General features: G+C 38.4%; 1 protein-coding gene across 18 annotated transcripts in view; it reads left to right on the top strand.

The window, feature by feature from the left end:
* The window catches only part of NRXN1 (neurexin 1), an 898,064-nt gene extending 884,578 nt beyond the window's left edge, over positions 1 to 13,486 (top strand). For all 18 annotated transcript variants that reach the window (XM_081941958.1, XM_081941974.1, XM_081941972.1 and 15 more), the window contains one exon: positions 11,286 to 13,486. In XM_081941958.1, coding sequence (XP_081798084.1) covers positions 11,286 to 11,590 — 305 coding nt within the window. In that variant the 3' untranslated portion in view covers positions 11,591 to 13,486. The remainder of the gene's footprint in view (positions 1 to 11,285) is intronic.
* Positions 13,487 to 14,172: the final 686 nt, after the last annotated feature.

Below are 14,172 nucleotides of genomic sequence, written 5' to 3'. Positions count from 1 at the left end.
GTGTCTGTTATGTATGAGAGAAAGAAAGAGACATAAAGACTCCTACTAAAGGGATTATTGTCCTTTGGGTGGAAAAACCTAAACATGAGTGAGTGCCTATAACTATCAATATATATTAGAATGTTTATTCTATTATTCCTCCTTTGAAAATTATATTGGCTACTTAGGTTCCTTCTGTTGTTTTTATTAAAAGATCTTCAAGAGCACCTAATTTATTATATGACACTGGACTATTTTAAGCAATATGTTCATTAAGGATTCTGTAGAACAGATATTTAAAAAGCAGGGTTTTTAGTATTTAAGATTTGGGCCCTCTGAAATAAATAAAAAAAATGTATCTATGACTGACAAGACTTTCTGGTTGCCTGGACTACATATTTCTGCTGAGCAGAAGGCATTTTGCCATGGAAGATGTCATAGATGTGAAACTGAAAATATTAGATTTGCAGCCACACTATGAAATCCCAATAAGTATTATTTGTTTATGGTTATTGAGAGATTTCTGTGTATGTAGGTAGATGATAGAGCACACCATATAACCTGGTGAACAATTCAGCCATATTCAAATTACACCTGACCATCTCTGCTTGCAACTTATTTTAGGAGGAGGGTGAGGGGAGGTTGAAATACATCCTTGAAAAGATTGATAATCACAAATACCCATTCCTAGCATTGGCAGCAATGTGCATGGATGAGTGACTGACCACAACCTCTAAGATATACAGTTGTTTCCATTGTTAAGGTTTTATCATGGAGCTTCTTTTTAAAGGGACAGTTACGTTATCTGCAACAAGATAAAATTATAAGAAGATTGAGAAATAAGACAAGAAAGGCATTTGCTTTGTGCAGCAATTTTGATATGTTTTTCCCATGGAGATAATACCATTCCTGTAGAGATAAGATTGGCCCCCACTTTGACACAAAAATCTTGAAAAGACCTGAAGATGTGGTTCTGCCAGTGGGGACCCCAGAGTGATAGAGGATCCCAAAGTAGACTCCAGAGTGATATCCATAAAGTGGCTGGACTGATTGTTGTCAGCAAAAAGTGGTGGTTTATTGGTTTTTATACAGGGGTTTTATCTTTGTAAACCACATGGAGTCACTATGAATGAATTGGGAAGCCATATAAATTTTATAAATAAATATGTTCATTTTCCTCCATAATCCCAATGGCTATACTTTTTTTTAAAGTTCCAGGATCTTTGGTATGCTACACATGGTGACACCTAAACCTGCCTTATAGTCAGGATGTAGATCTCCTAGGCAGTTCCCCAGGGCTTCAGATGGACTTTTCCATCATCTGATTGGCCCTCTAGCAACTCCATGGGTTGAACTGAGATCATTCCTTCACCGAACTGATTGGTTCCCCACATTCTTCATTAGATTTGTTTTATAAAGACCAAGAAATACATTACAATTTCCTTACAAGAATTCACAGAGCCCTATTACCTTCCCACTGAAGTGGTATCTATTTATATATTCACATTTGCATGCTTTCAAACTGGTAGGTTGGCAGGGGCTGGGGTGAGACAGGAACTCACCCCATCACATGGCACTCAGGTCTCAAACCCAGCTGCTGGCTTTCCAGCCAACAAGCCCAGTGTCTTTAACCACTGAGCCACCATGCTGCCCTATTGGAGTTAAGAGTCAAATTTAACTCTCTTTGATCTAGATGAAACGATTGACATATATTAGTATTATTATACTATCATATATTGTATTAGTTAATGTAGCTACATATGGTTGATATAGTCCTAAAAATAGATGTTAAGAATTCTCAGTGAAATCTCAGTCTTCTACAAGTTAAGATTTACTTATCCTTCTGTGTTGAACCAATTCATCTACCTACTTTGGAATAACACTTTGTTTTTGAGTTAAAGGTTATGAACTCTATTAGCAACTCCAAAGACTTCAACAACATCCCCAATCATTATTTCCTTCTGTATTAGAATAACTTGCTTCATCCCTCCTCCCCCCCTTCTTTTTTTCCATGTCTTCACACATAGCTGATTCCCCTTGTTGCCTTCTGAGAAAATATCTCCTGAGAGGAGGCAGCATTTCTAGTGTTGCTGTACAGTGCTTCTAAAAGATATTTCAGCTCTGATATTTTGCCTCTGTGAAGAAATTTGAACCCTAGAAGATTAGCCACAACACAATCCTGCCCATGTGCCTTTCATTATATATAAAAAAAACTGGCTGGCATATAGATACATTTGAAGGAAACAAAATCATGTACCCTTCCTATAAAGTCATGTATCTAGAAGTGATGACAAAGAAATCACTGAACATTGAGAGGGGGAGGGAAGGAGGGAGGGAGGGAGAGAGAGAGAGAGACTCAAGACCTAACACAGGCATGCTGCTTTAGAGCAGCAGCTGGGGTAAGAGTGGGGGACACAGCTCTTCATCTTTTTGTTGTCATCACAAGCTGTGTTCATGTGGTAGGTTGTCATGGATGCTGAGATAATAATGGCATTTATCTGATGTGAATGCTTACGGATAAGTGTTTTTGATGTATAGTAAAAACTTTAGTTAACATAAAGGTCCACATCTATATTTCTATAGTTTGCTGACTTATAATTTAATATAGGTTGTGCTGAATTATTAATTTTGTTTATTTATTTAGAAGCAAGGCATAGTATCAGTCCCTGGGAGAAATAGTCTATCAGGATTGTCACTGCCAGCAAGTCCTTGTCTGTCATCTCTTATTTTGCTTGCTGTGCACCTACCTTTCAATAAATAATGAATGCAAAGATGTGACTTGCAAGAAATATAGGAAATGAAAATGTAAAGGAGACTAATGGACACTAATCAAGCAGTGCATGAAACATTGAATCAAAATAAAGCCAGAATAAAAAGTGACCAAATCATATAAAGCACAGCTTACTTTGTAATACACAAAGATATCACACAAACAGTATTTACAGAGAGAAAAATCCAATCGTACTCATGCCCATTATTTGCTCTTGGATTTCAAACTTTCCACTCCTGTCTGTATGTACTCGGTGTGTAAGGAGAAGAAATCTGTAGTTCCTGCTCCTTGAGCACATCTCCTCAAATATGGGTTTGAATAATAAGGATATATTCCAGTATTTGAGCATGGAAAGTGGTTAAGGTAAATCAGCAGACTAGAAATAATTTATCTTATCTACAACCAAAGTCATTCCCATGAAGATAATTCTCAGCTCCTCTTCCTGATCCTGATATGATTGAGACACTGCTGTCATTTTTATATCATTGTATTATTTTCCATTGCAGATTTATTTCTGACATGTTCACTTTTCTTATTTGATAGACATGATAAAACCAGACTGATATGTGTACATTTTTGTTTCCTTTATGAATTGAATTCATTATGCATTCAACAGTGACCTTTTAATTCCTGCTGATTATTTATAAAGATAACTATTATAAGATCTTCAAAAAAATGTGAGTCTGAGATTCCTGATGGCACAGTGTTTAGAATGAAGTATTACAGGCTGACTCTGCCCACAGCCAGGGGTTCGATCCCAACAGGGCTCAAGGTTGACTTAGCCTTCCATCCTTCCAAAGTCGGTAAAAAGGAGGACCTAAGTGTTGAGGGAAAAATGCTGGCATTGTAAACTACTCAGAAAGTGCTGTAAAGCCCTATGGAGCGGTATATAAGTCTAAGTGCTATTGCTATTCCTCCAGTATTTTCTAAATAATAACAAAGTATTCATTTATAGATAATCAAACATGTTGACAGGTTGAATTTTCAAAGCTATTTGAAGTGTATGCCAGCTTCTTCCCATAGATAGCATCAAATCTCCATATGATAGACTATATATTAGAGCAGATTTTTAATCTATCTAGTCAAGATTTTTTTAAAAACAGTAGCAGAAAGTTATTTCCACATTCTAGAATCATAGAATTGGAAAGGTCACTGATGCCAACTCTTGTTCAGTTCAAGGAATCTAGTTGATCCCTCATTGCCATGTTCTATGAATTCTTTTCTTAATAACCTCCAAAAAAAGGGGAGACATCCACCTCCATAAATAATTCAGGTACCAAATACTCTTCCTATAGATTAAAAAAAACCACTCAATTGGAATCTGCCTCTCTGTAAATTCATTCCATTACAACAAATTAATATGTTTGAATATATGTTTCTAATTTCCAAAGTAAACACAATGTGGTATTTTAAGATACTTCTTTTATTAGGAATCCAACAGAAAGCTTAATTTCTTAGGAATATCAGGAAATTCAAAAAATCTTCACAACTAAATGTTTTACTAGTGGATTAACTCCAGAAAAAAGTATAGTAAATTCAGTTTTTCTTGGGTTAAACTTTCATTGTATTACTTCAACTGCATTTTCCCCTCCTTCTCTCTGTTACTTATATATACAATAAACCTAAAGCTGAAGTAAGCAGCAATTTTTTGCTGAGGTCTATATTCCCTTAGGGATAGCAGAACTAAAACAATCTGGAGCTGAGAGAGAGCTAAAAAGAGTTGGAGCCATCAGTTACAGTATTTCATTCCTATTCTTCTCTCTCTCTCTTTTCTCTTTCCCTTCTTGACAGTCTTTCTCTTCTTTCCACACAGCAAGTTGCTGTAGATGGAAAGAGATCATTCCTACTAGGCATTTTTGCAGATTGTGCGTTTTAAATATACTTTTCAATGAAATGAACTATGTGTTCACTATGTGTGGAATTGTCTCTGAGGCCTCTCTGCATAGTCAAAACTCTGTAGAGATTCTCAGTCATCCAGGAGGCAACTGGACTTTTTGTTTTTTTCTTATGAAGACGTTTCGCTTCTCATCCAAAAAGCTTCTTCAGCTCTGACAGGACAGAGGACAATGGAAGGATTGATATCCTTTGCAGACAGCTGGTAACCTGAATCCTTTTAGAGGGTCCTTGAAGCACTTGGAAGTTTATCTGTGTCCTCAAGGTCACCTGAGTAGTGATCCTGCTTTCTGTAGTCCGCAATTTTTTTTGTCCTCTGGAAATCCATTCCTACTCCCACACCATTCCAAGGTGTTCATCTCAAAGGTGTTCCAGGGGTTTTCATGCCCTCTCTGCATAGTCTCCACCTTGTGTCCTGTCTGTAAGGTAGACTGTAAGGTAGACTCTTGCTTCTATGCATCTGGCACTTAGTGCCTGTTCTTATGCCGCTATGATCAGTGCCTTAGTGTTGTCTTGTACTCCAGGTCTTTCCTATTTATACAATACAATACATTTCAATACAATACAATACAATACAATACAATACAATACAATACAATACAATACAATACATGTTTATTGGACCCGTGCCCCTCCTGGCTGGTACTGGCATCCTGGGAGGTGACACGAGGCTGGCTCCTGGGTCTAATGAACGCTTCATTGGGCAAGGGGTCCTTACCGGCCGCCTTGAAAGAGGCGGTGGTGAGGCCCTTACTCAAGAAGCCTTCCCTGGACCCGACGGAACTAGCTAATTATCGTCCTGTCTCCAACCTTCCCTTCTTAGCGAAGGTTGTAGAGAATGTGGTGGCACAGCAATTCCCACGGCACCTGGAGGAAACCGATTATCTAGACCCCCACCAGTCCGGTTTCCGACCCAGTCACAGCACGGAGACGGCCTTGGTTGCGTTGGTGGATGATCTCTGGAGGGCCAGAGATAGGGATTGTTCCTCTATCCTGGTCCTATTAGATCTATCAGCGGCTTTTGATACCATCGACCATGGTATCCTATTGCGCCGGTTGGAGGGGATGGGAGTAAGGGGCACCGTTTTACGGTGGTTCGGCTCCTACCTCTCCGACCGGACGCAATGTGTGTTGGCAGGGGAGCAGAGGTCGACCCTGAGGTTGCTCACTTGTGGGGTGCCGCAGGGGTCAGTCCTCTCGCCCCTTCTGTTCAACACATATGTGAAGCCACTGGGTGAGATCATTCGTGGTTTTGGGGTTGGATACCATCTGTACGCTGATGACACTCAGCTGTACATTTCCACCCCAAACCACCCCAACGAGGCTGTCGAAATGATGTCCCAGTGTTTGGAAGCCGTTCGGGTTTAGATGGGGGACAACAGACTTAAACTCAACCCCTCCAAGACAGAGTGGCTGTGGTTACCGGTGCCTTGGTTCAACCAGTGGACTCCATCGCTGGCCATAGGGGGCGAGCAACTGCCCCCTGTGGAATGGGCGCGCAATTTGGGCGTCCTCCTAGATGCCCGGCTGTCGATGGACGACCATGTGGCAGCCGTGGCAAGGGGGGCGTTCCACCAGGTTTGCCTGGTGCGCCAATTGCGCCCCCTATTGGACCGGGACGCCTTACGCACAGTCACTCATGCGCTGGTGACGTCTCGTCTGGACTACTGCAATGCTCTCTACATGGGGCCCCCCTTGAGATGCACCCGAAGACTACAGCTAGTTCAGAATGCGGCCGCGTGGGCTATCATGGGGAGTACTAGGTACTCCCACATAACACCTCTCCTGCGCGAGCTGCACTGGCTGCCTGTGGTTTTTCGGGTGCATTTCAAGGTGTTGATTACCATCTTCAAAGCGCTCCATGGCACAGGACCTAGTTACCTGTGGGATTGCATCCTACCGCATACATCCCTGCGACCAATTTGCTCTCACAGGGAGGGACTCCTCCGGGTGCCGTCCACCAAGCAATGCCAACGGGCGGCGCCTAGGAGTAGAGCCTTCTCTGTGATGGGCCCAACCCTCTGGAATGACCTCCCCCCCCCCGATATCAGAACTACTACCAACCTCCGCTCCTTCCGACAAAAACTTAAGACTCACCTGTTCCAATTAGCTGGCCTGGCCCATTTATACCTCCTGGCAGAGGTGGGGGAGATTTTGTAACTCCCAGTTCCTTTTTTTAAAAACATAAAGAGTAAATTCCCTTTCATAAAACTTTAATCTATCTAGTACCATAATTTTGCCCCAACTCTATTTAAAGATTTCAGTAACAGTAAAATCATCAGAGGATATTTATTGCAGACACGTAATGCTAAGAAATCCTGGAGTATAACTGTCCAAATGAAATGAAGTTTAGATAAGGTGATAAAACTCAGAAAACTTTTTGGTTTCCAGCTGCTTCCAGATTGAAAGCCTACCAGAGACTATACTAATAAGCAATTTCACTCATACCCCCATGTAAAAAGTTGATGAGTAAATAGGCAGAGAAAATGTATGTAATCTTGTGAATAATTTTCTAATCCCCCTTTTCCATTTGATATATGCAAAAGCATGAATATGAACCAAGAAAAGGTCTTAAACTGTATTTTTGTTAATAAAAGCTTTTGCTAATCTCAATTCTCAAACACTCCAGGAATCTGCAATTCCCATTTTCTTTTCACAGCATTAATGAACAATGGACATTGGCAATAGTCTTTTTTTTTCTCCTGAAAGAACTGCCAAGAATTATAATAAGCCTGTAATATGTAGAGGAAAAGTCTAAACAAGTGTGACTGTTCTGCATAAGTTATTTCATGGCTACAGAAATACAAACAGGAATACAAAATCAATCCCGCCCAATAAGGTCTACAATATAATTCAGTAGGTTGCATAATAGTGGGGAGCGGAGAGAGAATACTGAATGAAAACAAGTGCAGCATACCCATCTCACTGATAATATGCAAAATAGTGCATTATAGACAGAATGCCTGTTTAATAGTATTTCCATTCCACTCTCAGAAACTAAATTGTATGATTTTCCACTTACCCTCAGCCAAACCATCCACACAGCCAAACAAATAGCTTTAGTACTTGCAGGTGTTCCTTTCTAACACAATCACAAGAGATTCTTTCCAAGCTGTTCATTTTATCATCTTAAATCTATAGAACTGGACTAGTTACCAGTTTTTCATCTGCCATTGCTTGGACAATAATAAGGTACTGATATTATTTTGGTTTCTTTTCAACATACAACAAAGCAGTCTTTTAAATAGTGTTCCCCCCCTCCCCCAGAGTAATAAAGATATGTTGGCAGGCAGTGCTCATTGAATTGCTGTCAGGAAGCTATTAGCAATCCTTTTTAAGGAATAAGTTTTAACGGCCTGAAAATATGTTTGCATTCAGGAAACTATGAAAATTATTTTGCAAACATGTCCTATCACCCAAATTACAAAATAATTATCAATTGCAATGTTTCCTATTTCTCAGGAAAGGCTGTAACAGTTAAATCAAGTAGAAGACCAAAGTAGACTGCTGTTTTTAAACAGATGTTTTGTGAGCATCCTGTGAGCAAATTTAATCAAAGTCTGATTCAGACTTGCTTGACAGTTTAATGGCTGCAACAAGGTTCATATTACTTCAGTTATAGTGCATTCATTGAAGTTAAACGTTCAAGAGTATGGGTTGGATAATATAAGTGTAGACTTACTGTGCCACTGGAGCAGTGGTGGGTTCCGGATCACGTTGCAACCAGTATGCTGCAATGGGTGCCGTCGTCCACCACATGAACGTGTGCAGCACATGCTCAGCGCACACATGCGTACTTACCACCCACGGCACTCCAGCTGCTCGGTGTAGTGTCGCTCTGGCATCATACGCTCTGTGCATGCGCGTAAAAGCCCTTATCGGTTCAAATAGGGGTAAGAAGAGGGGGGGGGCTCCAGAGCACCGTACCAGTTGTATCCCACCACTGCACTGGAGTAGCTCTAACATCACAGAACAGCTTCTCAGGAATGTTGAAAAACTGATAAAATTTACAGTTTATTTCAGACACATGAAGAAAAACTCCAGGTGGCATAACTGGCACTAAAGAGACTAGTTTCTTCTTTATGTATTATGTATCTTATTATTTATGGCAACTATGTTTTCCCATCTTTTCGATAAAAGTAATACTCAAGTAGGGGCATCTGCAGCTGCTCTGCCCCTTTGAAATGGCATGCATTGCCACGATGTATGTATAGAAAAGGGAGGCCCTTATCACAATGGTGCAATGTTCTTTTCACACATTGACTGGTTTGACCATAACCATTCCCCCATCAATAGATGTGGCTATTACAAAAACTCTTCACTTCTCTTTAAAAATTTATTTTGATTCTGTAGTTATGAATAGAGCATTTACCTATGAAAATGTCCAATTCATGATTACATTCATATAGTATTTCTGGCGTGTTCTTTATACTGGATAGGTTGTTGTGAAAAACAACCAATATTGATAATATTGAAAAAAGTTATTTGTCTTTTTATTAAGGCAATTAAAACAAAACAAAACAGAGTCTTCATTGCAGTTTCCACCCCATTTCCCACAGCCGATATTAGAAGCTACTACTCTTGACAATGCCTGGAACAGCTTCAAGTTAATTAAGTAGTTCTGTAGTCTTGAAACAGATGGAGCGAGATGATTGTGAAACGTTGCTTAAAGTGAAACAATGCCAGCAGTTTCAGATTATTTTTAAGGAAAAGTAAAATTTTCAGTTTTATATCTTTTACCTGGTATTCATTGGAACATTTTACTGTAAAATAAGTTTGAAAGTTGTTTTTTACTGCCAATTAATAGAAATCTAATTGACAGCATTTGCATAAAATGCCTACATTCAAAAGATGATATTTAGCTTGTCAGGTAGCATCATCTCTTTTTAGCATGTTCCATTCTTCCTTGAACAGAAAGTAATTTCCAGAATCACATTCGGCATGATAATTCTCCTATTTTCATTTTCTATAGCTGTTCCTATAGAGTTATCCTGTCATAGCGAATTATGAAACAATTGTTGACATAGCCAGCTCAGATGAATTTCCACATAATACTGGGAATAGAATGAAGAATTAAATTAAAAGAAAGATGTGGTTTCTAACCACCTTAGTTCATCCTAAACTCAGAAATGGAAACTTAGTTTGCTGGCTAGAAAATCCTAGAAGAGAAAACCTGAGAAAAATCTTTGTAGACTTAAGGTAGATAATCATCTAAGCATGTTGTTGGGAAACTTACCAAGCTGAAGTGGATATCATACTGCTTCTTCAGCCAAAGCTTTCTTTATAATTATCTTGACTCCTTGTTGGGGATCCATAAATGGCATCTCCAGAAAAGTATCATCTGGAGGACCCTGTCACCTGTTACTATCCTACTGAGCATCAAAAGTCATTTTAAATAAGACTCGTGGATCTCTTCTGGAGAGGACAGGGGGACAGGCCAAAGCACAGGTGCAGGGCAAAATGCATGTCAGAACTGAATGTTTATTAGACTGGAAAGAAATACTTTTAATACCCATGTTCATTAAGTATCTAAAACAAAAAAGAGCAGAGAACAAGGGAGTTTTTGAGACTTAAAATAAAAACAGTAGCTATTCTTCGTGCTGAATATTTGAGAGGATGGAAGAATGGAGGAGAAAGAAGAAACAGTGATAGTGGTAGCAGAGTGGATGCAGTTGTGTACTTTTCCTGCTGTCGCTTTCCTCAGGGCTGAAACTAATATTGGGAATTTCCCCATGCATTTCACCTTCTAAATTGTAAAGTTGCCTCCCTTGCCCCAACATTTATTTGGTTTACTTGCTCATTTTTTAGCACTGGTCCCTCTTCTTCCTCTCCCATATGCACTTTTATGCTTTTCTTTTCCTCTCTTACACTTTTCTTCTTTGATGGAACTCCTTTGCTTCACCGGAAATGCTTTGGTTGAGTCTGCCCTTTCTTTCAAGGGTTTTCCATCTCTTTTCCTCCTAAACTGTGTGATGCACACTCTTCTTTATCATCTTTTTATCTTTTCCAAGCCATTCTTACACTTTTCTTGCTCCTATCCACTTTCATTTCTTAGTTTTCTTGTGTTTTTTTCTAAATACATTCATTCATACATACATACATACATACATACATACATACATATACATACATACATACATACATACATACATACATACATGCATGCTGTGGTAGAATATTTATTCCTCATATATTATATTTCCACCAGTAATAAAAGCTTTCTTTACATGTACTGTATAAGCATTCATATTCTAATGGTTATTTTACTGATTTCAGATTTTATTTTTTTAATAAGTGTCAAAGATCATACGCAATAGACTTGCAGAATCTAATATTCGTTCTCTAGTAGCATAATGAAACTGTGCAGTTTTTGAAAAACTGCAGTAAATGCCTTTTCTAAACAGATTATAAAGTTCTAGGTAGTCAGATCAGCATAATGTAAAGTTGATTCTCTGAACCAGATTGTTCCTTGGGAAATGGTGGGGCGGAGAAAAAACTGATTTGCCCAACTTTCCAGGATTGATTCCAGAATCCTAAAATGAAACCAGCTTTCCAAAGCAATAGAGTTACAGTTAGAAAATGTTAAGGTGATTTTTCTACTTTGCATTACATAAATGTTTTTTTTTTCATCATCTGCTTACAGCAAGTCCCACCAAACCAGGACGGGGAGGATATCCAAGTTCAGAAGAGGTGGTTCGGGAATCCAGCAGCACGACTGGCATGGTGGTTGGGATCGTAGCAGCAGCTGCTCTGTGCATTCTCATCCTCCTGTACGCTATGTACAAGTACAGGAACCGAGATGAAGGCTCCTATCATGTTGATGAGAGTCGAAACTACATCAGTAACTCAGCACAGTCCAACGGGGCTGTGATTAAGGAAAAGCAACCCAACAGCTCTAAAAGCTCCAGCAAAAATAAGAAAAACAAGGATAAGGAGTACTATGTCTGATCCCAACAACTGGAAAGAACAATTGTATAGAAATAGTCTTCATTTTATCTGAGACATAAAACAAAACTTATTTACTTTACTTTTTATGAAGCACATACAAAGTTTAAAAAATGGGGAAAGGAATATGGGGAATGCAAATAGAAAGGAAAGACTTTTTAACAAAACAAGGAATGACAAAAAATGAAATAAGCATTTCATACTCTGGTTTCTCTGAAACGGGAGTCAGTAAACCCCCTTACGTTCACAGTGTTTTCATTTACTCTGCCATCTTTATGTTGCTGGAATGTTTCTGAAGAAGATGTTGGTACTACTGCACACTCATAAGGCAAAGAGTATTACTCCAAAACATCACCCAGCACAACACAAATTGTGACAAACTGAAACAAAGAAAAGATGAAATCATGCACACACCCACAGTAAAGAAGCTACCTATGAGTCTGGATTTAGCCAAAGTGCTAGCACTTTCCTGAGGAGTAAGTCAACCTGATTACCTGACAAGACTTTGCCATTCGACACAAGCCCTCAAGAAGCAAAGGTTGAAACTGAGCTTGCCAACTGGTGCAACAAAACAATGATTGGAGCTTGGGTTTGAAGTAAAGTGCTGGCTTTTCTGAATAAACCACATTTAAAAACAGAAGAAGAAAACATTTTTGAAAAAAGCCCCTTTCTGGTTGTGAGGAAAAAAAATATAGCGGCCTTATTTTCAAAAAAAATAACAATAAACAAAGAAACGAAATACATGAAATATAAGGCTTATTTTCACACACCATTTACCAACAAATCCTAAACTGAGGGCAAAGATGCAATCATTGGAATAAAAAAAATCATGCACGCTTAGTATGTTATTACCTATGTTTATATTAAAAACACATCTATATGTGCTTTCTGGACTGTGATAAGTGATGTTTTCTAGCCTGTTGTATAGAAAATGCAAACTATATCTGCTCTTCAACCATTTTTGGTAAACTCAATGTTCTAAGTGTTGCTAGGTATAGAATGTTTTATGACATCTGGAGCAACCAACATTTCTGTTTACTTTTACAGCCATGAGAAACTGCCACACTTTTTATTCCCTTCTTGTCTTCCTTCCTCCCTCCCTCCCTTCCTTCTTTCCTTCCTTCCTGGGTTTGATTTTAATTTACAGTGTAGTAAATATACTAAACAGGATGTGTATGAATGTATATAAGAGTCAGCTAATTTTCTTCTTAACTTGTACAGCCTCTCTTCTTTTGCAGTTCAGTTTTAGTAGTTTGTATGAAAGAAGTGGACTTTAGAAAGCAAATATATATAGATATAAACTTCATAATTTTCTTCTCCAATTGTCTATCCTCTCCTATGATACATTAGCAAGATCGATCACAATTATGTGATTTCAGCTCCTTTCTCTTCCTACCCCATTAAATCCAACAACTGCTGATATAAGTGACCTTTACACTCTATTTCAACTTTCTGGCTACTTGTCCAGGAATTGAGAAGAAAGGTTGAATTTCATGATATCTTTCACCTTAACCTTTATTATCATTTGCTTTTTATTTGTAGTACATCATTAGAGAGCTGGTTGGTAAAGAAATTCAGAAATCTGCCCTTTAAAGTACTCTAGCTCCTCTCACTAAAGCAACCCGAGTTGGGGAAAATACTAATGTTCTCAACATAAACTGTACAAAACAAGAACAAAAGTTGCACCTTTTGTCAAATGTGGAATGATTCTCCTTTTAATTTGTTACCCAGTTCTTACCCTGAGCTTGAATAGAATTTCTTCTTCTAAGGTAATGAGTACAATGGTTTGGTTAAAAAAAATGATTCTCTGCAAAGATATATGTATAAACATTACAAACATTCTGGTGTGTATATATATACATATATATATATACATATATATATATACATATATATATACATATATACATATATATATATATATATATATATATATATATATATATATATATATATATATATATATATATATATACACACACACACACACACACACACACACACACACACACATACACATGCTTACGTTACAGATTTTCAAGGTGTTTTTTTTTAACAACAACAAAGTGACTGCTGCACTGGGTTCCCAATGATATGTCATTCTGTAGCATCTTACTTAGAAAGATACAAGTACACTACATGGAAAGATAGTTCAGTAGAAAATCCGCCTTATCCTAGAAGGCCTCCTGGGAGCAGTAGAATTGTTCACACTTTACAGACAGGGAAAAAGGAAGTTAAAATTAGCTTTAATCAACAAAGCACTGTATTTTCTTGTATACTGTTTGCTGCTGTTACGGCAAAAGCCTGGGAACTGGTGTTCAACAGAGCAATACGTTAGAAATACAGTAGAACACTGCTAAATGATTTGTATAATGTGCTTTTTATCAAGGGCTTATGAAAGAAAAAAGGACGATGCATGTGACTATCTGAAAGCTATGTTGCACTCAAGATAATCTGAAATTATTTGGCCAACTGTCCTTGTATCTACCACCTTCTGCTGAGGGGAGGGCAGGAATAGGTTCATCCTGCATTATAACAATGGCAGAAACCTGGAAAGCCATCAGTGAAGAATGGATATTCATCAT

Source organism: Natrix helvetica (assembly GCF_964273705.1).
Source record: "Natrix helvetica genome assembly, chromosome: 2".
Taxonomy (NCBI): domain Eukaryota; kingdom Metazoa; phylum Chordata; class Lepidosauria; order Squamata; family Natricidae; genus Natrix; species Natrix helvetica.
This window is presented reverse-complemented; position numbering and strand designations above follow the sequence as displayed.